At 43.5% G+C, this 23,285-nt stretch overlaps 2 protein-coding genes across 5 annotated transcripts; one reads left to right on the top strand and one right to left on the bottom strand.

Annotated features, from left to right (window-relative positions):
• The first annotated feature begins 459 nt into the window (after positions 1-459).
• Positions 460-22,195, top strand: Defb135 (defensin beta 135). 2 transcript variants are annotated; one of them, XM_085828986.1, is made up of 2 exons: positions 460-640; positions 21,970-22,195. In XM_085828986.1, exons 1-2 carry the CDS (start codon positions 580-582, stop codon positions 22,137-22,139), a joined length of 231 nt encoding a protein of 76 aa, XP_085685112.1. In that variant the 5' UTR covers positions 460-579; the 3' UTR covers positions 22,140-22,195. The 2 variants fall into 2 exon arrangements, with proteins under 2 accessions (XP_085685112.1, XP_021038132.1); XM_021182473.2 differs by lacking the exon at positions 460-640 and adding an exon at positions 20,255-20,312.
• Positions 1,827-3,474, bottom strand: Defb136 (defensin beta 136). 3 transcript variants are annotated; one of them, XM_021182472.3, is made up of 3 exons: positions 3,387-3,474; positions 2,816-2,990; positions 1,827-2,180 (listed from the first exon to the last, which is right to left on the bottom strand). In XM_021182472.3, exons 2-3 carry the CDS (start codon positions 2,868-2,870, stop codon positions 2,008-2,010), a joined length of 228 nt encoding a protein of 75 aa, XP_021038131.1. In that variant the 5' UTR covers positions 2,871-2,990; positions 3,387-3,474; the 3' UTR covers positions 1,827-2,007. The 3 variants fall into 3 exon arrangements, with proteins under 3 accessions (XP_021038131.1, XP_029325078.1, XP_029325077.1); XM_029469218.1 differs by having other exon boundaries at positions 2,816-2,919; positions 3,387-3,465; XM_029469217.2 differs by lacking the exon at positions 3,387-3,474 and adding an exon at positions 3,283-3,368.
• Positions 22,196-23,285: the final 1,090 nt, after the last annotated feature.

Below are 23,285 nucleotides of genomic sequence, written 5' to 3'. Positions count from 1 at the left end.
TTCAGTCTACTCAAACTTTATAGGCCTCGAATCACGGTAAATAATGTTGATCTGACCCCCCCCCCCCCCGCCCCGCCCCAGGTGATCCCGGTGTGGTTTATTCACTGTAGGTACCCACAGGGCTTTGGAACACGCCCAAGCCTCTCCAACCTACTCCCATCATCCCCCACCACCGCCAACCCACACGGGCCACCCCTCCCCCTCCTTGATGTCTCTGCTCCCTTTGTCCTCATGAATTGAATCAGCTGACAATCCACGAAAGTGGGAAGACCCATACACTCCCATTTTTCTTTTGGTAAGAGGACACGCTTTAAGGAGCCAGTGCAGGTTGCCACATGCTATAGATGTTACTCGACGGTCTCAAAAGGGCTAAGCAAAGTATCACGTCATTAGAGTCTTATTAGCTGTGTGAACCCATTGTGACTCCCCCCCCCCAGAAGTATGAGGACCAGAAGCTGGAGACCTGTGGGCAGGTGGCTCCCTCCTGCCGTGCCCATAGAGTGTTACTGTGTACTGTGACCACAGTCTGGGGAAGACCAATCCTGACCTGAGGCTGCCAACCATTCTCATTGATGAATTATGAGGATCTTGATGGCGTCTGGTGGTTCTGCCCCTGAGGCAGGGGCGATGGGAACGGATGGTAAGGAAGCACGCTGGCAAAAGGCAGTTGTGTGGAGGGCTTGACACTGAGCGTGAAGGTCCATGATATATGGGCAAAAGTAGTGATGTCGCCGGGCGTGGTGGCGCACACCTTTAATCCCAGCACTTGGGAGGCAGAGGCAGGCGGATTTCTGAGTTCGAGGCCAGCCTGGTCTACTCACTTTGTAAAGTGAGTTCCAGGACAGTCAGGGCTAGAAAGAGAAACCCTGTCTTGAAAAACAAAAACAAAAACAAACAAACAAACAAAAAAAGGAGTGATGTCAATGGGTGGGACCTGTGCCTGGAGTCAGAAATGGAACTCAGAAAGCAGAGCTTTATGACTTTGAGCCTTAAAAAAGGGTTTTGATGGCCCAGTATTTCATGCCTCTGGTTGGATTCATAACTGCTCATTGAAACTATAGCCAAGCCAGACTCCTGAACTTCCCAAGAGGAAAGAAGTTCAGTGCAATCAAAAGCAGATGCAGTCAAGACAGGCTGGGTCGTGCACATGTGTGTGTTCCCAAATATGTAAATATAACATGTTCAGTTCACATATTACTTGTAGCTATATGTTTTTCAGGGCTGACCATTTGGTATTGGATAACCTACTGGTGTACTTAAAGCCTGATGAAATATACATAAATTAATAATAACAAGAAAAAAATGAAGATGGACTGGGTGCAAACCCAGGACAAACTAAGTTATTACTTGTATGATCTTGGAAAAAAATCCATCATTTAAAGAAATCAGATTCTGTTTCAAGGTTAAGTAACTTGATATATGCAAAACAGTTAAAATGCTGAGAGCTTCATGTCAGTTATTTTTTCTTATTCTCATGGACATTTCTCGGAGAATGTCGTTTCCTTCGGCCTGTGGCTTGTATGGAGCCGTTGAATTTGTTCTTTGCTTTTTTTTTTTTTAATTCAATTTAATTTTATGTATGTGGTGTCTAGCCTGCCTGTGTATCTGTGTCCCACATAAGTGAAATGTCTGTAGAAGCCGAAAGACAGCATTACATCCCCTGGAACTGGAGTTACAGACGGTGTGAGCTACATATAGGTGATGGGAAACAAACCTACGTCCTCTAGAAGAGCAGCCAGTGCTCTTAACCACCGAGTCGCTTCTCCAGCCCCACACAGGTGAATTTGAAACAGGAAATTTATGATTTAAGACAAGGAAGACCATGGGGTGCCATTTATTGCAAAGCTTCTTACAAAATGCCATCTGGGCTTTTGCCAGTAAACAGACACATGACCAGCGTCATCCTTATCTGTCACCTCCACTTTTTCTTGAGCTCTTGGGCCTCACAGACAGATTGGGAGTTTTTAATCATTCACATGGCCTTTTAACTGGAGCTGTGAGGCTAGGTCATATACCTTTGGTTTGAGGAAGTACAAAGTTGGAATCCTTTCTACAACAGGACATTATGTTGTTACAGTAGGCAACCCATACCCACCCTAACTTACAACCAAAGAAGCACAAGCCTTCGATTGTGGTACATGTCTCAAAGGATATACCCTTATTCCCGATCGAACAGTGACCTGAAGAATAGAGAAAGGGCAATCAGTCTTCAGAAAGCTAGGAACGAACCTGGGCTTGTTTTCTCTTGTTGATGGAGAGTTTGGTATCTGCTCATTCTCCCTCTGGGACCCATCCTTTTACTTCCTATCATACTTCAGTAAGACTGTGGCGGCTAGGTCTATGAAGAGGGATTTGAGTTGGGCATGCTGGTGCACACCTTTAACCCTAGCACTCTAGATACTGAGGCAGTTCTAGGAGTTCAAGGCCAGCCTGGTCTACATAGCTAGTTCCAGGACAGTCAGGGCTACACAGAGAGATTCTGAATTAAAATAAAACAATAGGAATATGGTGAGTAGAGATGTATGCATCATGAAAAGAACTCTCCTAAAGGTCCTGGAGGTTTTCAGGAAATAGTGAAAGATGGTTCGTATAGAGAAAGGCAACCCTTAACCACTACCTAGCCCTAAACCGATGGCCCATCTCCTGTGGGTGGAACTTCCCATTCTGGGCTTATACCCATAGATCAGGCTATCTATCTGTCTGTCTGTCTGTCTATCTATCTATCTATCTATCTATCTATCTATCTATCATCTATTTAAAATTTTAGGATCTCAGCTTTTAAGAGACCTTTTCAGACCCATAGTCCACCGCCTACCTGCAGGCAATGATGTCACCAGGATGAACAGTAAGCACGAAAGACGCAGGTTCATAGCTGTGGAGGGTCTGGAGCTGGAACTGCCGAGACAGCTGTCTGGAAGCCTTGTTTATAGAGATGATCTGGGTTAGGTGGGGCTGGATTCAAGCTCACTCTTCCAGGGAGATCCCAGCTTCTATAGAGGTCAGAAGAAGAGGGGTGAGGCCCTGGGCCGTTCAGCACTACCCTCAATTCTTCAAAGCACACGAGTTGAAGGCATTCAGCGAAGGACAGAGTGGCCCTACCCATGGAAGCAGGACTTCTCACGCAAGGCCTAAGCACTTTTCCTCTCCCCTTTCGAAATTTCAGGAGAAAAATGGTTATGTCATTTGCCTGCAAGTCACATTGAAAGCCCAGGGGTCACAAAAACTGTACTACAGAGCACAGGCAATTCCTGGCTGGGAGGGGCACAGGTAAAAGATACTCACAGGGTTCCAAGAAGCAAAAGGCTCTTAGCATGTCAACAGGGTTTGACTAAGAGTAGAGGGTTTGCTCAGCGAGTGGAGAAGTCTCCTCATTCAGTTTTACTTACTCGTCTGTCCAGATTCTGCTGTGGAAAACTCCCCAGTGAGCTTCCTTTTCCAAATGGCTTGAGACACCAATCTGGGTCTCTTGAGGACCTCAGGCAAGAGGGAGGAGCCCCCACTGCGGGGCAGCTGGGTAGTTGGGCTGGAACTCATTCTGCTTTTTCATAGGAGGGCTGTTTTCAAGGTCAGATGCCTAGATCCAGAGGTGGAACTGAACATTAATTCTCTGGAGGTAAGGATGTGGCCTTTGGAAAGTGCCATTAGGCCCACACTCCTTGGGGCAGTAATGAATGATTAATACAAGCTCTGATGTTATTCTGTCCTTTGAGGTAGGCTTTTTGCCAAGTGGCCCACACACCGTAGTCTGTAAGATGCCCGTAGAGTGTAGTTTTATTGATTACACTGTGCTTTGAAGGCATACTCTCTTTGAAGACTTTATTTAGTAGCTCAGCTCCATCTTCATCTTCTCCAAAACCACATGCATTGTGGGAAGTTCTCTTTTGAAGATATGAGGATATATATATATATGCATATATATATGCATTTCTGCTGGTATACTTATTTATTTTTTTAAAGATATTTATTTATTTAAGCTTTCTATTTACATATATGCCAGCATGACAGAACAAGGGCATTAGATCTCATTGTAGATGGTTGTGAGCCACCATGTGGTTGCTGGGAATTGAACTCAGAACCTCAGAAGGAACATCTAGTGCTCTTAACTGCAGAGCCATCTCTCCAACTCAGGTATACTTTATTTAAAAAATTGTGTGTGTGTGTGTTCACATGTGTATATGTGTGTTCAGCATGCATGTGGAGGAGGTTAAAGGACAACGTTGTGAAGTTATCTCCTTTCACCTTCGTGTGAGTGCTGAGGACTGAACCCCCACTATGAGGCTTGTACTTTACCAGCACAGACATCTTTTTTCTTCTACTTTATTTTTTTATTAGATATTTTCTTTATTTTCATTTCAAATGCTATCCCCTTTCCTGGTTTCCCCTCTAAAAACCCCCTATCCCCTCCCCACTCCCCCTGCTCACCAACTCACCCACTCCCGCTTTCTGGTCCTGGCATTCCCCTACACTGGGGCACTGAGCCTTCACAGGACCAAGGGCCTCTCCTCCCATTGATGACCGACAAGGCCATCCTCTGCTACATATGCAGCTGGAGCCATGGGTCCCTCCATGTGTACTCTTTGGTTGGTGGTTTAGTCCCTGGGAGCTCTGGGGGTACTGGTTGGTCCACATTGTTGTTCTTCCTATGGGTCTACAAACCCCTTCAGCTCCTTGGATCCTTTCTCTAGTTCCTCCACTGGGGACCCTGCAGCAGAGCCATCTTTCCGGCACTCATGCTGGTATCCTGTAAGTACTCAGTATTATCACCATTATAGCATCCATCTTTCTTTCTCCTTCAGAGACCTCCAAATGTCTTTCTGATAGACAAAATCCTGCTGAGAGAGTGTTACTCTGGTCTCTACTGATGCTCCTAAACCAAGAGCACTACTGTGGATTAAACGCCGAGTGAGACCATGATGGTGGGTCCCACACTGAAGTGTGTTGGTGGCCAGTGGTGAGGTGTCTCTCTCAAGGAAGGAGTCTTTGCTAATGAGATATTCCAGAGCATCCTGCATTGGATGTACAGTCTCACGAGCTTCAGCTGCTTCTCAAACATCTGCTATCATAAATACAGGAAAGAGATCTGGCCATCCTTTTAGAGATGTAAAATCAAGGCTCAGGGGCGTAGAAAGGGCTTGCATGGAGAAAACAAGCTCTGCTGGAGTTGGTTTCTATATGCGGTATTTTGATGATGTGTTTGAATAACAAACCTAAAATCATGTCTTTGTTTTGAATGGATATTCTCATGCCGGACCACTTTCCCAAGAATGATGGCTATCAGTATAATAGGAAGAAAAGATACCTTTTATAAAAGTATTGCTGCTCAGCATCACTAACTACCTAGACATACAGATAAAAACTGGGATTAAATATTTGGCTCCAGTAAGAATGGCTACACTAGAAAAACAGAAGATGGCAAGTGTTGGGGAGGGCGTGAAAAGAGGGAATATTTGCAGACTATTGGTTGAGATGTAAATTAGTAGAACCATTATGGGCAATAGCATGGAAGGTTGTCATATATATATGTATATTAGGTATTTTCCTCATTTACATTTCCAATGCTATCCCAAAAGTCCCCATACCCCCTCCCCTACCCACTCACTCCCACTTTTTGGCCCTGGCATTCCCCTGTACTGGGACATATAAAGTTTGCATCTCCAATGGGCCTCTCTTTCCACTGATGACCGACTAGGCCATCTTTTGATACATATGCAGCTAGAGTCAAGAGCTCCGAGGTACTGGTTAGTTCATAATGTTGTTCCACCTATAGGGTTACAGATCCCTTTAGCTCCTTGGGTACTTTCTCTAGCTCCTCCATTGGGGGCCCTGTGATCCATCCAATAGCTGACTATGAGCATCCACTTATGTGTTTGCTAGGCTCCGGCATAGTCTCACAAGAGACATCTCTATCTGGGTCCTTTCAGCAAAATCTTGCTAGTGTATGCAATGGTGTCAGCGTTTGGAGGCTGATTATGGGATGGATCCCTGGATATGGCAGTCTCTAGATGGAAGGCTGTCTTAATTAGGTTTCATTGCTGTGAGCAGACACTATGACCAAGGCAACTCTTATAAAGGACAACATTTAATTAGAGCTGGCTTCCAAGTTCAGAAGTTCAGTCCATTGTCATCATGGTGGTGGGAAACACAGCAGTATCAAGGTAGACATGGTGGTAGAGAAGGAGCTGAGAGCTCTACATCTCAATCCAAAGGAGAACTCAGCCTCCTCAGGCAGGTAAGAGGAAGTTCTCTTCCACAATGGGTGGAGCCTGAGTGCAGGAGGAGACCTCCAAAGCCCACCCCCACAGTGACACACTTCCTCCAACAAGACCACACCTCCTAACAGTACCACTCCCTATGGGCCAAGCATATTCAAACCACCCCAAGGATCTTCTAGAAATTCAAAGAGACTACTTTATCATCAAGAATGACACTAGTGGAAATTTGTTAAAAAGAGATGAAATTGGCATGTCAAAAAGACACCAGGGACTTCCATATCAATTATGAAAAAAAACCTCCCCACAATATCAGTAAATTGATATTTTCTCTCAACTGATGACTGGGCAAGGCAAAAAGAAAGGGCACCTATGTTCAATATTAATCACCTGACATGAATGGAACTGGAGTCCTGTAAAGTGGGATAAGAAAGAGAAGCACCACACTCTCTCACTCACACAATGTCTGAGTCTAAAACATTGACCTCGCACAAGGTGAGAGCAGAACTGTGGTTATTTGAGGAGGGAGGGCAGGCAGAGAGGGCTGTGGGACAAGTCCCTCAAGTGTCTAGGTTACAGCTAAATGGAAGCAGGAAGTTATAGTGTGCACACTAGGTTGACCATAGATAACAATACTGTTCTGTACATTTAAAACAGCTAGGGAAGGAATTTTAAAATTGTTACCAGCTGGGCATAATGGCTCATGTCCATAAGCCCAGCATTCTGGCGGTGGAGGAAGGACAATCAAGAGTTCAAGGCCAGTCTCAGTGAGTTCAAGCAAAATGAAACAAGGCTTTTTACCAAAAAGAGGTGATAAATGTTTGTGACTATGAATAATTAATCTAACTTAAACATTGCACAATGTCTGTGTGTTTTCTTTTAATATGTAAGATTTTAGTTTATTTTGGGGGGATCAGGTTTTGCAATGTAGCCTAGACTGGTTTTGAACTTCCAATTCTTCTGCCTCAGACTTTTTAGCACTAGTATTACAGGTATTCACTACCATATGTGGAAAATTTTATAGATCTATCAATTAACAAAAAAGACTATGAACTGCCTAGGCTAGCCACCTCCTAGAGAAGTGTTTCTCAACCAGTGGGTCACCTAAGACCATTGGAAAACACAGATATTTATATTAAGATTCATAACAGCAACAACATTACAGTTATGAAGTAGCAACAAAAATAATTTCATGGATGGGAGTTACCTTGACAACATGAGGAACTGTGTTAGGGGTCACAGCATTAGGAAGGTCGAGAACCACCTGTCTAGAGGAGATTTGTTGACATACCCCCTCAATCCGTTGAGAATCTTGGGAGATGTGAAGGAAGCTGATAGGTGTTCCCATGTCTCTGTTTGACTTGCACTCATCCCTATTAGTGGGAGGCACACACATGTTCAGAAGGTACATGCATTCTATAAGTTGCTACTTTCTCAAATTGCATGGAGATTCCAGACCCTAAACTATCTGGAAAGAGGTAGAGGCACCTCTCTTACTGAGCTGGCTAGTGCAGGGCTGCTCTATTGGCTCCATTCAGCCCCACAGAGAACCTCAAGGGTAATGTCTGTGAATAAGAGGAGAAATGACCTCCACCATTGCTTCTTGCATCTTCAAAATGTGAGTCTTTAACTCAGGAATTGAGGGCCTTACCATGGCCTCTCCTTTGGCCTTGATGAAATTGCCTCTTGAGGTCTTATCCAGAACACTCCACTCTCTGGCTATGTTCCTGTAGATCTGTATATTGGGATAAGCCTTGGAGTTGCACAGCAGCTAAGGTTGCAGGCACAAGAGCTGCACAAGATTAAGCCGGTGAGAAGTCTAGCATCGAGGGAAGAGGGGCTCACACAGCTCTACCCTATTAGCAGAACTAGGAGTGATTGCTGCTGGGGGGAGGAAGGAGCCAGTTTTCTTCCGGGAGGTGACCCTGGTAGGTTGCCCATGCTCTGGTGGATGGTCCTCTATCCATGCACATGCTGGCAGCACTAAACGAACTCAATAGGTTAAAAAAGAGAGTACTTGAAGTTAGGAGAAAGAGGTGGTAGTGTGGTTCTGGTGGTATAGAGTAAGGAATGCATTTGACCTTGGGCTAAACATGTATGAAATTCTCAAAAAAAAAAAGTAAAAATATAGTTAAGAGTACAGTTGCAGGATGCTTGAGAATCTATGATCAATGAGAGGTGACTTCAGACCAAAAGAATCAAGCTGGCTACATAGAACATTATTCAGACACAGGCAGATAGATGGATAGATAGATAGACCGACTGACAGACATACAGACAGTCAGACAGACAGATTAATCACTTTCTGTACTTGGGTAAGTTCAATAAAAGTTGTAAGATCTGGTTGTCCCTAGTGGATGGGAAACATACCTGCCCGAAGTGATTGTGTAACTAGTTGAAACTATTATTGCCTTTGATAAGAAAGCCCCTGGCATTTGCTTTTAAGACTTCATGCTCTCACACCCTGGGATAGCTGCCCAGAAGTCCCCAGGGCTTGTTGCTGCTTTTCTTGGCCCCTGTCAACTGTCCACAGTCTGTGACTCTTCCCACAGACATTGTAACACCTGGGAGCTTGTTCTCAGAGTCTTAACAAAGTGTAATAAGTTAGGCGATGTTTATTCCTTGGATTTCTGAGAACGATGAGGGGCTTCAGAGACAAGCATTACCACAGTGCTGGGAGTGAACGAATGAGGCACAGAGCTAATGTGGAAACACTTGAACGGCTGAAGTTTCGTCATGGCTGTTTGAAGAGGGAAATCCAGTAGAGCACATGAAAGAAAATACTCGAGAGAGTGAGAGGAGATTCGGTTTAGTTCAGTGGGGTCAGTATTTGGGCCACTTTACAGTTGCCTGTATTTCCAAGAAAATTCCCCTGTAGTAACATGGCAGGAAGAGACTTATAAAGCCATAATTTCACTTGATTCATTTGTGCACACGTGTGTACATGCACACGTGCACACACACACATCGTGGGTATAGTAGCTCACACACAATGTGCCAGAATGTCATGTGGGTTCTTGGGATTAAACTCAGGTTACCCGGCTTGGTAGCAAGTACCTTTTCCCACTGAACAATCTTCCTGTTCCCAAGGTTATAATTTTGATGTAGTTAGATAAGACCTAGGAGAGTTTATATATGCAATATTATAGGGCATATTGTGCTTAGAACGAAGCAGTGAAGAATTTCTGAAAGTGATTACACCTGGAGTAAAATCTTTAAGAGTAAGTAGAAGGGAGCATCCTAGAGAGTCTAGGAAGGGTTGATCCCAAGAACACTCAGTAGGTGCAGCTGAACAGAGCATGAGAGTACAGAGTATGAACATGCATTTGTGTCAGAGTATGAGATCCTGGTACAGGTAAGGTTTGTTAGGTCTTTACAGCCAAGTATAGAAGGGGAAATTTCCACTGGTGAAGACGGAGTATATGGTGGGAGAAGTGGTGAGGTTGGTTTCCTGTCTGTGCATGCCTACTGAGCACTTCCATGTCGGATGGGTTTAGGGGGAAGACTGGAGTTAACAGAGCTAGAGTTTTTTGGTTTCTTCCCATAGACATTTCATCAGCTCTTAGGGCAACGCTCCCTGCTGGCTTGTCTTACACAGAAGCAGGGCTCTAGCAGGTTGAGTCTCCTATGGAACTGCTATTAAGAACAATAACATGCCCTTCTGGTCCACACCAGCATGCCAGCAAGGTCCCCACAGGACCCTCCATGGGATCTTAAGACCTCTGGTGAGTGGAACACAACTTCTGCTCCAATACAATCTCGAGGGACCTGAGACTGCATTAATTAGGGAAGCAGAAAACCCAGCCTGACCAGGGTCACAAGTCCATTCCGGTCCGTGCCAGCACTGGGGCGCCTTGGGTGCAGAGTCTGCAGACACCCCCACAGGACTCTCCACGGGATCTTGGGACCTCTGGTGAGTGGATCACAACTTCTGCCAGGAGGCAGGTTCAAACACCAGATATCTGGGCACCTTCCCTGCAAGAGGAGAGCTTGCCTGCAGAGAGTACTCTGAACACTGAATCTCAGGAGAGAGCTAGTCTCCCAGGTCTGCTGATAGAGGCTAATAGAATCACCTGAGGAACAAGCTCTAACCAGAGACAACTATAACAACTAACTCCAGAGATTACCAGATGGCGAAAGGCAAATGTAAGAATCTTACTAACAGAAACCAAGACCACTCACCATCATCATAACGCAGCACTCCCACCCCACCCAGTCCTGGGCACCCCAACACACCCGAAAAGAGAGTCCCGGATTTAAAAGCATATCTCATGATGATGGTAGAGGACATCAAGAAGGACTTTAAACTCACTTAAAGAAATACAGGAGAACACTGCTAAACAGGTAGAAGACCTTAAAGAGGAAGCACAAAAATCCCTTAAAGAATTGCAGGAAAACACGACCAAACAGGTGATGGAATTGAATGAAACCATCCAAGACCTAAAAAGGGAAATAGACACAATAAAGAAAACCCAAAGTGAGGCAACGCTGGAGATAGAAACCCTAGGAAAGAAATCTGGAACCATAGATGGGAGCATCAGCAACAGAATACAAGAGATGGAAGAAAGAATCTCAGGTGCAGAAGATTCCATAGAGAACATCGGCACAACAATCAAAGAAAATACAAAACGCAAAAGGATGCTAACTCAAAACATCCAGGAAATACAGGGCACAATGAGAAGACCAAACCTACGGATAATAGGAGTAGATGAGAATGAAGATTTTCAACTTAAAGGGCCAGCAAATATCTTCAACAAAATTATAGAAGAAAACTTCCCAAACCTAAAGAAAGACATGCCCATGAACATACAAGAAGCCTACAGAACTCCAAATAGACTGGACCAGAAAAGAAATTCCTCCCGACACATAATAATCAGAACAGCAAATGCACTAAATAAAGATAGAATATTAAAAGCAGCAAGGGAAAAGGGTCAAGTAACATATAAAGGCAGGCCTATCAGAATCACACCAGACTTTTCACCAGAGACTATGAAAGACAGAAGATCCTGGACAGATGTTATACAGACACTAAGAGAACACAAATGCCAGCCCAGGCTACTATACCTGGCCAAACTCTCAATTACCATAGATGGAGAAACCAAAGTATTCCACGACAAAACCAAATTCACACATTATCTTTCCACAAATCCAGCCCTTCAAGGATAATAACAGAAAAAAAAAAAACAATACAAGGATGGAAACCACACCCTAGAAAAAGCAAGAAAGTAATCCCTCAACAAACCTAAAAGAAGACAGCCACAAGAACAGAATGCCAACTCTAACAACAAAAATAATAGGAAGCAACAATTACTTTTCCTTATTATCTCAATATCAATGGACTCAATTCCCCAATAAAAAGACATAGATTAACAGAATGGCTACACAAACAGGACCCAACATTCTGCTGCTTACAGGAAACCCATCTCAGGGAAAAAGACAGACACTACCTCAGAGTGAAAGGCTGGAAAATAATTTTCCAAGCAAATGGTCTGAAGAAACAAGCTGGAGTAGCCATTCTAATATCTATTAAAATCGATTTCCAACCCAAAGTTATCAAAAAAAGACAAGGAGGGACACTTCATACTCATCAAAGGTAAAATCCTCCAAGAGGAACTATCAATTCTGAATATCTATGCTCCAAATGCAAGGGCAGCCACATTCATTAAAGACACGTTAGTAAAGCTCGAAGCACACATTGCACTTCACACAATAATAGTGGGAGACTTCAACACACCACTTTCATCAATGGACAGATCATGGAAACAGAAACTAAACAGGGACACAGTGAAACTAACAGAAGTTATGAAACAAATGGACTTAACAGATATCTACAGAACATTTTATCCTAAAACAAAAGGATATACCTTCTTCTCAGCACCTCACAGGACCTTCTCCAACATTGACCATATAATTGGTCACAAAACAGGCCTCAACAGATACAAAAATATTGAAATTGTCCCATGCATCCTATCAGACCACCATGGACTAAGGCTGATCTTCAATAACATAAATAATGGAAAGCCAACATTCACGTGGAAACTGGACAAAACTCTTCTTAATGATACCTTGGTCAAGGAAGGAATAAAGAAAGAAATTAAAGACTATTTAGAGTTTAATGAAAATGAAGCCACAACATACCCAAACCTATGGGACACAATGAAAGCATTTCTAAGAGGGAAAGTCATAGCTCTGAGTGCCTCCAAAAAGAAACTGGAGAGAGCACACACTAGCAGCTTGACAACACATCTAAAAGCTCTAGAAAAAAAAGGAAGAAAATTCACCCAAGAGGAGTAGACGGCAGGAAATAATCAAACTCAGGGGTGAAATCAACCAAGTGGAAACAAGAAGAACTATTCAAAGAATCAACCAAATGAGGAGCTGGTTCTTTGAGAAAATCAAAAAGATAGATAAACTCTTAGCCAGACTCACTAGAGGGCACAGGGACAGCATCCTAATTAACAAAATCAGAAATGAAAAGGGAGACAACAGATCCTGAAGAAATCCAAAACACCATCAGATCCTTCTACAAAAGGCTATACTCAACAAAACTGGAAAACCTCGACGAAATGGACAAATTTCTAGACAGATACTGAAAGATCCTGACAGAATGTAAAAGGACACAGAAGCCCTGAAAGTGGCAAGATAGATGTCAGTGTTAGCAGAACTAGCTTCACCGATTTAGAAAAATAGAGGTGCACAATGCTCTGGTCACTCCTTGAACCTGTGTGTCTGCCAATGTTTTGACCATTCCTTGACCCATGTGTGTGCCTACGGATGAAGCCAATTGCCAGGTGTTTGTGATATTGGTTACTGAGAAAGAGTCAGAAAATCTCCCCAGCAACCATAATCCGGCCAATCCTGAGTTGCTACACCTGCACCAGACTCTTTCCTTGTACCCCTCCCATATCCATTTTTTGAGAATAGACATTGTTTAGATCTGGAAATCCCCTACTCTTCCCCTTCTCCTTTCCCCCTGGAGGGCCTATAAAAACTGGGACCTCTTTCCCCTCGAGGTCAACTCCTCTACCCCTGCATGGGATATAAGTCATCCCCAGAGCTCTGGCTTTCCCTGAATAAAGTCTCATGTGGTTTGCAACAAGCGTGGTCTATCGTGAGTTCTTGGGTGTCCGCTATTGTCCTGAGGCCTGAGCGAGGGGCTCCTCTCAGAGTCTTTCAATACCAGGTACCAAAGTTAAATCAGGATCAAGTTAACGATCTAAACAGTCCCATATCCCCTAAAGAAATAGAAGCAGTCATTAATAGTCTCCCAACCAAAAAAAGCCCAGGACCAGATGGGTTTAGTGCAGAGTTCTATCAGACCTTCAAAGAAGATCTAATTCCAGTTCTGCACAAACTATTCTACAAAATAGAAGTAGAAGTACTCTACCCAACTCATTCTATGAAGCCACAATTACTCTGATACCTAAACCACAAAAAGATCCAACAAAGATAGAGAACTTCAGACCAATTTCCCTTATGAATATCAATGCAAAAATCCTCAATAAAATTCTCGCTAACCGAATCCAAGAACACATTAAAACAATCATCCATCCTGACCAAGTAGGTTTTATTCCAGGGATGCAGGGATGGTTTAATATATGGAAATTCATCAACGTAATCCATTATATAAACAAACCCAAAGACAAAAGCCACATGATCATCTCCTTAGATGCAGAGAAAGCATTCGACAAAATCCAACATCCATTCATGATAAAAGTCTTGGAAAGATCAGGAATTCAAGGCCTATACTTAAACATGATAAAAGCAATCTACAGGGGCTGGTGAGATGGCTCAGAGGGTAAGAGCACCCGACTGCTCTTCCAAAGGTCCAGAGTTCAAATCCCAGCAACCACATGGTGGCTCACAACCATCCGTAACGAGATCTGGTGCCCTCTTCTGGAGTGTCTGAAGACAGCTACAGTGTACTTACATATAATAAATAAATAAATCAAAAAAAAAAAAAAAGCAATCTACAGCAAACCAGTAGCCAACATTAAAGTAAATGGTGAGAAGCTGGAAGCAATCCCACGAAAACCAGGGACTAGACAAGGCTGCCCACTTTCTCCCTACCTTTTCAACATTGTACTTGAAGTCCTAGCCAGAGCAATTCGACAACAAAAGGAGATCAAGGGGATGCAAATTGGAAAAGAAGAAGTCAAAATATCACTTTTTGCAGATGATATGATAGTATATATAAGTGACCCTAAAAATTCCACCAGAGAACTCCTAAACCTGATAAACAGCTTCGGTGAAGTAGCTGGATATAAAATTAACTCAAACAAGTCAATGGCCTTTCTCTACACAAAGAATAAACAGGCTGAAAAAGAAATTAGGGAAACAACACCCTTCTCAATAGTCACAAATAATATAAAATACCTTGGCATGACTCTAACTAAGGAAGTGAAAGATCTGTATGATAAGAACTTCAAGTCTCTGAAGAAAGAAATTAAAGAAGATCTCAGAAGATGGAAAGATCTCCCATGCTCATGGATTGGCAGGATCAACATTGTAAAAATGGCTATCTTGCCAAAAGCAATCTACAGATTCAATGCAATCCCCATCAAAATTCCAACTCAATTCTTCAACGAATTAGAAAGAGCAATCTGCAAATTCATCCAGAATAACAAAAAACCTAGGATAGCAAAAACTCTTCTCAAGGATAAAAGAACCTCTGGTGGAATCACCATGCCTGACCTAAAGCTTTACTACAGAGCAATTGTGATAAAAACTGCATGGTACTGGTATAGCGACAGACAAGTAGACCAATGGAATAGAATTGAAGACCCAGAAATGAACCCACACACCTATGGTCACTTGATCTTCGACAAGGGAGCTAAAACCATCCAGTGGAAAAAAGACAGCATTTTCAACAAATGGTGCTGGCACAACTGGTGGTTATCATGTAGAAGAATTTGAATTGATCCATTCCTATCTCCTTGTACTAAGGTCAAATCTAAGTGGATCAAGGAACTCCACATAAACCCAGAGACACTGAAACTTATAGAAGAGAAAGTGGGGAAAAGCCTTGAAGAGATGGGCACAGGGGAAAAAATTCCTGAATAGAACAGCAATGGCTTGTGCTGTAAGATCGAGAATTGACAAATGGGACCTCATGAAACTGCAAAGCTTCTGTAAGGCAAAAGACACCGTCAATAAGACAAAAAGGCCACCAACAGATTGGGAAAGGATCTTTACCTATCCTAAATCAGATAGGGGACTAATATCCAATATATATATAAAGAACTCAAGAAGGTGGACTCCAGGAAATCAAATAACCCCATTTAAAAATGGAGCTCAGAGCTAAACAAAGAATTCTCACCTGAGGAATACCGAATGGCCGAGAAGCACCTGAAAAAATGTTCAGCATCCTTAATCATCAGGAAAATGCAAATCAAAACAACCCTGAGATTCCATCTCACACCAGTCAGAATGGCTAAGACTAAAAATTCAGGTGACAGCAGATGCTGGTGAGGATGTGGAGAAAGAGGAACATTCCTCCATTGTTGGTGGGATTGCAAGCTTGTACAACCACTCTGGAAATCAGTCTGGCGGTTCCTCAGAAAATTGGACATAGTACTACCGAAGGATCCTGCAATGCCTCTCCTGGGCATATATCCAGAAGATGTCCCAACCGTAAGAAGGACACATGCTCCACTATGTTCGCAGCAGCCTTATTTATAATAGCCAGAAGCTGGAAAGAACCCAGATGCCCCTCAACAGAGGAATGGATACAAAAAATGTGGTACATTTACACAATGGAGTACTACTCAGCTATTAAAAAGAATGAATTTATGAAATTCCTAGGCAAATGGTTGGACCTGGAGGTCATCATCCTGAGTGAGGTAACACAATCACAAAAGAACTCAAATGATATGTACTCACTGATAAGTGGATATTAGCCCAGAAACTTAGAATACCCAAGATATAAGATACAATTTGCAAAACACATGAAACTGAAGAAGAACGAAGACCAAAGTGTGAACACTTTGCCCCTTCTTAGAATTGAGAACAAAACACCCATGGAAGGAGTTACAGAGACAAAGTTTGGAGCTGAGACAAAAGGATGGACCATCTAGAGACTGCCATATCCAGGGATCCATCCCACAATCAGCCTCCAAATGCTGACACCATTGCATACACTAGCAAGGTTTTGCTCAAAGGATCCTGATAGAGCTGTCTCTTGTGAGACAATGCCGGGGCCTAGCAAACACAGAAGTGGATGCTCACAGTCAGCTATTGGATGGATCACAGGGCCCCCAATGGAGGAGCTAGAGAAAGTACCCAAGGAGCTAAAGGGATCTGCAACCCTATAGGTGGAACAACATTATGAACTAACCAGTATCCCCCAGAGCTCGTGTCTCTAGCTGCATATTTAGCAGATGATGGTCTAGTCGGCCATCACTGGAAAGAGAGGCCCATAGGACATGCAAACTTTATATGTCCCAGTACAGGGGAACACCGGGGCCAAAAAGTGGGAGTGGGTGGGTAGGAGAGTGAGGGGGGAGGGCATGGGAGGCTTTTGGGATAGCATTGGAAGTGTAAATGAGGAAAATACATAAAAAAACCAAAACAACAATATCACTTGAGTTTAAGGTGTGCAGGGGTTGCTGGTGATGTCAATATTTGGAGAGAGGGACTGGGTGTCAGAGGATGCACCACATTATTTGCCTTAATCCACATTCTGTCTCTTCATTTAAAAAACAAACAAACAAACAAACACCTTCCCTAAAGCACATCCAGGAGTATTAATATAAACCAGAGCTATAGGATTGGTTTATAAAGGCACCACACAGACTTCTGAGAAGAAATAGGTATTAAAGGATTTAAACATTTTTCTGTTCTCCAGTTGCAGGAGGGGAAGAGCTCTTGGGAGATCGAAACATGAATATTTTTATGCTCATAATTTTTTTTTAAAGATTTATTTATTATATGTAAGTACACTGTAGCTGTCTTCAGACACTCCAGAAGAGGGCGCCAGATCTCGTTACAGATGGTTGTTAGCCACCATGTGGTTGCTGGGATTTGAACTCTGGACCTTTGGAAGAGCAGTCGGGTGCTCTTACCCACTGAGCCATCTCACCAGCCCTATGCTCATAATTTTACTGGCAAAGGCATGGAGAGAGTATGCTTAAAAAACAACAAAACAAAAGAAAACAAAACAAACACCCAGCTGGGTGGCAGCGGCACATGCCTTTAATCCCAGCACTTCAGAGGCAGAGTCTGTAGAATCTTTGAGTTTGAAGTCAGCCTGGTCTAGAGGGTGAGTTCTGGTCAGCCAGGGCTACACAGTGAAACAGTATCTCAAAACCAACCAACCAACCAACCCAACAAAAAAGTCCAACATAGTCTTTATATACCTCCTCCTCCCTAAAGAGCCCCCACTTTTCCAATGCCCCTGATCAGATCTTGCATGCTGCAGTTCCCCCTTCTACTGCTTCCCGAACCCTATCCTGAGAGTGGTTGCCCAAACTGATAGAGTCCTGAAGTCCACATCTCTTACCTGATCTCTTTAGTGTTCCAGTTCATTCTGAGGCTTACCTGGTGGCCAGAGTACATTTCCACATCATGTATTGTCTTAGAGATACGTTGCTATCTCCTCACCAGGTCCAGTGGTTTGCTGACCACAAAGTGCAGTGGAATGCAGAGGGTTTGGTCTAGGATGTTTTCTCTAATATGGCAGGAGCTTCAACTTCCTTCTAGGCATCCTTCCTGTGAGAGACAGAGATAAGACTTCTCTGGTTTGTATTTCTCTTGTTCAGAGCCTTTCCACAATTTGCTCCATATGAGATCCAAACAATTACCCTAAGCAAATTATATACAGCAGTATATTACCTAGTGAAACTAAATGGATAGTGGGAAAAAAAAAAAAAAGAAAAGAAATCTGACACAAGAACTTTATCAAACTTGGGAGAAAACCACTACATTTTGTTAATTATTTCCTGAATCTTTGAAGTCTTCCTTTGTGGTCTGTCTGTCTGTCTGTCTGTCTGTCATTTATCTATTTATTTGTGGTGGTGGTATGCCTTGATTCCTTTCTCCTTATGTTTTCCATTTGTCTCCGAAGCTTAATCCTCTGCTTGTGCTTGAGTTCGTGTGATGGTTTGGCTCCTGGGTTTACCATGTGTGTTGGGTTGCATTACATTGGCATCTGCAAATGAGAAGTGGGTCTTATTCTTCTCTTTGAACACTAATTTTGTCTGAGAGGTTCCACCACACAAACTGTCTGGCATGGCATGCAGGTACCCTTGCCCCTAGATCTCTCACCCAGGTCCGTCTGCTGCCTGGGTCAGCAGGTAGTGCAGCTTTGGTGCCTTGATCTGTAGGGTTGTATCTAGAGCCCAGGTCTGTAAAAATAGACTTCTGAAATGAATCCGTGGGGGTCATTTTGGATCCTTGGGTGTACAGAGGACTTGAAGAGTGGGTTGCAGGTACTGGCTTGAACTGGTCAGTTCACAGTCTTCTACCAGAGCTCAGGATTACTTAAGAAAAGACAGCCGGGGCTACACAGAGAAACCCTGTCTCGAAAAACCAAAAAAAAAAAAAAAAGAAAAGACAAATCCGGCTGGGCGTGGTGGCGTACGCCTTTAATCCCAGCACTTGAGAGGCAGAGGCAGGTGGGTTTCTGAGTTCGAGGCCAGCCTGGTCTACAGAGTGAGTTCCAGGACAGCCAGGACTGCACAGAGAAACCCTGTCTCGAAAAACTAAAAAAAAAAGAAAAAGAAAAGACAAATTCAACCATTGATTTTAAAGATCAAGAACCTAAGCCCAAAGCTTGGAGTGATGGCATAAGCATTTAATACCAGATCCTGGTCTACCTTGAGAGTTCCAGGACAGCCAGAGCTACATGGAGAAAGACCATCTTGAAAAAATTAAACAGTTTTAGAAAGAAAGAAAGAAAGAAAGAAAGAAAGAAAGAGAGAGAGAGAGAGAGAGAGAGAGAGAGAGAGAGAGAGAGGGAGGGAGGGAGGGAGGGAGGGAGGGAGGGAGGGAGGGAGGGAGGGAAGGAAGGATCTAAGTGAAAATTTCAAATTTCAAGAGTTTGACAAGATCTAACCCAGTGTTTAACTCCACACACTAACAGCTATAGTTGTATGGTCCTACTATGTGTTACCACCACATCACAGTAGGCAGCTACTATCACATTGATGTACTTTCCTCTGGTTAAGATTTAAGCAACCTGCTAAGTTATTAGGAGTGCTGATTCTTATGTTTCTTAAACATTTCATGGAGTAGAACTGTGTCACGATCATTAGTCCTTTTGATGGATGGTTTAGGAGACGCTGGTGGTGAGGATGTGAGGATGTGAGGAGTGTGTCCATGGGAAGGAGGTTTATCAAGCTTCCTGTGCATATGCCCCATTGCCTGGCACATGCCTAAGCGCATGCCATGGTTAGTAGAAGACCATGGCTCAGTGTGTTCTCTGGAATTGTGTTGGGTGCTGGTGGTATTATGGGGGTTATCCCACACTCTTTGGGGGAGCTCTTATTTTCTAAAAAGCTTTCATCCAAATCAGAATCATGTTAGGCCAGTCCTCAACTTTCACCCGCCAGAGGTCAGGAAGACCTGTGTGCACATTGTACTGCTGGCATTGATGATTTGCAGGGACTTGGGAAAGCTATTGATTCCAGTTATGATGCAGAGGACCTGCTTTTCAAATGGGGAGTATTCCCATCTGAGTTTTGAATGGGTAAGAGTGAAAATAACCACCACCAACACTACCAATGACGTGGGCTAGACAGACAGCTTTGTAAACACACTAGGCATCTGTTAAATGGGTGCATTCTGAAGATACAACATTTATACTGAATCCCAGGAGGGCTTAGAACGAGGCTGTATATGGTGTAAATTGGGTTGCTAGTTTACAAGCAGCTGATGAGATATTGCTTTTGAAGTCAGATCTTGCATTTGCTGGGCTGCTCAGTGAAGCAAACAGATGTTCTTGTCCCCCAAGGTTCACTAGCCACACAAATCCTTATATCTAAAAAGCTACATAGAGAGTGACTCTTCTTTGCATCTCAGATGACTCTCTGCTCACTGGGTTGACAATGGGGAACCTACAGTTGATCCTCGTGCTCTTTGTCTTGCTCTCCTATGTTCCACCAGGTAAAACGAACTCCTTTCCTCATGGAATTAGTTTGTGAGGTTCTGTAAGTCTAAGACGAAGGTGGTGCTGAGAGAAGAGAAGCAGAAACAGGGAGGGACATGGGCAGAGATGGACAGAGTGGGCTGTTGTAGGGAATGAAGAGAAGATGCAGGGGACACTAACAAGAGATGGCTTTCTTCTGAGAAGAAACTGGTTCTGAATTTGACTCTTGAGCTTTCTTCTGAGAAGAAACTGGTTCTGAATTTGACTCTTGAGCATCCATGAAGCCTGTGAGTAACGCTGGACTGATGTTGGGAGCAGAGTAGAATGATGGGACTCTTAGAACACAGATAGGAGGTGGGGTAGGAGGAAAGCTGTTCCCTGAAAACTCTAGGAGCATGCCCCTCACGCCTAGCTGTGTACACACTTCTTTCATTTATTTAGAAGTCAAGGCAAATGGTAGGGTGAATCTTAAAAACTGAGCTAGCTGTCAGCCTATTTGAAATTACTTTGTAACAGTGGGATCCTGTGGGGGCATCAGAAACAATAGCCAGATTTCCTGTGTTCTGGATAAAAACAAACATTGTATGAATATGGAGAAGACTCTACTTAACAACTGAAGTGGGGGCTTTCAAAAGACAGTTTGACTTGTAGGTTTCTGGGGATGTTTAGAAAGCTCCTTCCTTGTACCTCAAAACTAATTCATAAGCTGCCATTTAAGAACCAAGTGTGAAACATTTAAAAGACAGACACCAGGAAACATTGAGATAGTGCTGCTCCTGTGTGTGGTAGAATCTCTGGATACTACACAGTGTCTCCTCTTGCTCCTCTTGATGTTTTTTTTTTTGGTCCCCAGTGAGGGCTATGGGGCTAGTGAGCACACAGCAGGCAAGTTTGCTTGCTAGTAGAATTCTATCATACACTATTGATTATTTGCACGTATTGATTCTTTCTGCAGATCAAAGCTCAGTCTATGCTCCTATGCTGGTAGCTAGGTGAGACACCAAAGCTTACCACAGAAGATGGCCCAGGGCTACACCCTTTCCCATAAACTGTCCCCCATACCACTTGTCCATTGTTTCTTGGCTTCCAGAGGCACTTAAGTGTCAATGTTGCTAGATTTGGGCATGGGCTTTAGGTACTTCCAATTATTTCTTATCTATTATCCGATAGGACACCTCTGAGTCTCTTGTAATTAAGCTAGGACAGGTAATGGGGCACATAACAAAAAATCACCCTGAAGGTTATTGGTAATATAGGGCTGGGACCAAGGGCTTCTGAGTTCTAGGCTGTTGATCTTCCTTTCTTCAGACTCCAATTTTGACAATCAAGAGCTCCTTTGGGAGGTGTTTGTGCTTCCTGGTACAGAGTCTGTATACCACCGGAACGTCTTCACTGTCTGATCTTTCCATGTTGAAAATGGCTGCAAGCTGAATATACCGTGTTGTCATATGCAGATAAATGATCAGTGGCTCATGTAATTTTGGATCACGGGAGCTAATGGCTCCTAAGAAGTCCATGGAAAATGAGGTCAAAGTAACTAGAAGGGGTATGTAGCCGTAAGATAGGATGGATATATTTGATTATGTATGAAGTGCTGGAAGTCTGACTTACCCTTGGCCATGTGACACTGGAGGACAATAACCGTACGTTAACCCCTTTCCCCTCTGTTTGCAGTTAGAAGCGGGGTGAATATGTACATAAAACGGATTTACGACACATGCTGGAAACTAAAAGGCATTTGCAGGAATACATGTCAAAAAGAAGAAATTTTTCACATTTTCTGTGGTACTCAGTCATTGTGCTGCTTAGAGAAAAAGGAAATGCCCGTTCTCTTCGTGAAGTAGCTGTGAGTATTCCGGGGCCTCCTGCTGCCTCTCGACTCCTTTGTCCCCAGAGTGGTGCTACAGGGCTGGTGAACACACTGGAAGCAAGTTTGCAGCCGTTGTGCCATCCATCCTATTAAAACAATGGCTTCTGCCAGACAGTGTTTCCTGCTTTCCTCCCTTTAGGAAGTATTTTAAATACCTTGTCACCAGTACTTTTCTCTTTACCCTGTAAAGGGACATTTCCTAAGATGCTTCTAAAGGAAAAGTCCCAGAACCCACTTAACCTTATATCAATGGAGTCAATTTAGTAGTTACTTCTTTAAGATGTACTTTTGTCCCTGGGAGCTCTGAGGGCTCGGGGTGGGGTGGGGCAGTCTGAATGGTTGATATTGTTGTTCTTCCTATGGGGTTACAAACCCCTTCAGCTCCTTCAGTCCTTCACCTAACTCCTTTATTGGGGTCCCCATGCTCAGTCCAATGGTTGGCTGCAAGATTCCACACCCAGGAACTAAACCACCAACCAAAGAATACACATGGAGAGACCCATGGCTCCAGCTGCATATGTAGCAGAGGATGGCCTTATCTGGTATCAATGGAAGGAGAGGCCCTTGGTCCTGTGAAGGCTTGATGCATAGGGGAATGCTAGGGTGGTAAGGCAGGAGTGAGTGGGTGGGTGGAAGGATGGGGAGCCCTCATAGAAGCAATGGGAGGGGTAGAATAGGGGGTTTTCAGAGGGAAACCAGGAAGGGGGATAACATTTGAAATGTAAATAAATAAAATAATCATTAATAAAATAAAGACTAAAAAAAAAAGAGAGATGTCCTTTTGTGGGGCTGCAGACAGAGCTGAGGGGCTCACTCATTCTAAGAAAAGGCTCTACAACTAAACTAGATTTCCCCAGCCCAGGCTGGTACTTTTTCCGGTCAGACTCTGAAATGCATTCTGTTGTACCATGTAACTACACTCACCTCTCAACAGTGTGCAGTATTATGTCGGAAGACATGCCTGTGACTGACCTGGTGTAGTTAAACGATTGGATCTATAGTTTCCAGCTTGGGGCTTTTATAGTGTTGTGACAAACATTTCCTTCTTCCTTTTTTATAGGTCACACTTGGTTTTAGTAGATCCACATGTTGTTGCGGACCCAGAAATCTCACCTCTGTC

The sequence above is a fragment of the Mus caroli genome, unplaced genomic scaffold, assembly GCF_978045245.1.
Source record: "Mus caroli unplaced genomic scaffold, Mus_caroli_1 scaffold_12, whole genome shotgun sequence".
Classification (NCBI taxonomy): Eukaryota; Metazoa; Chordata; class Mammalia; order Rodentia; family Muridae; genus Mus; species Mus caroli.
The sequence above is the reverse complement of the archived record's forward strand: the minus strand, read 5'-3'. Positions and strand labels throughout refer to the sequence as shown.

Coding starts and splice junctions, on each gene's coding strand:
- Defb136 (XM_021182472.3), bottom strand. CDS start 2,870: ATGAACCTGCGTCTTTCGTGCTTACTGTTCATCCTGGTGACATCATTG. Junction 2,181..2,815: donor GGTGACATCATTGCCTGCAG/GTAGGCGGTGGA, acceptor TCTATTCTTCAG/GTCACTGTTCGATCGGGAAT.
- Defb135 (XM_085828986.1), top strand. CDS start 580: ATGAGGATCTTGATGGCGTCTGGTGGTTCTGCCCCTGAGGCAGGGGCG. Junction 641..21,969: donor AGGGGCGATGGGAACGGATG/GTAAGGAAGCAC, acceptor CTCTGTTTGCAG/TTAGAAGCGGGGTGAATATG.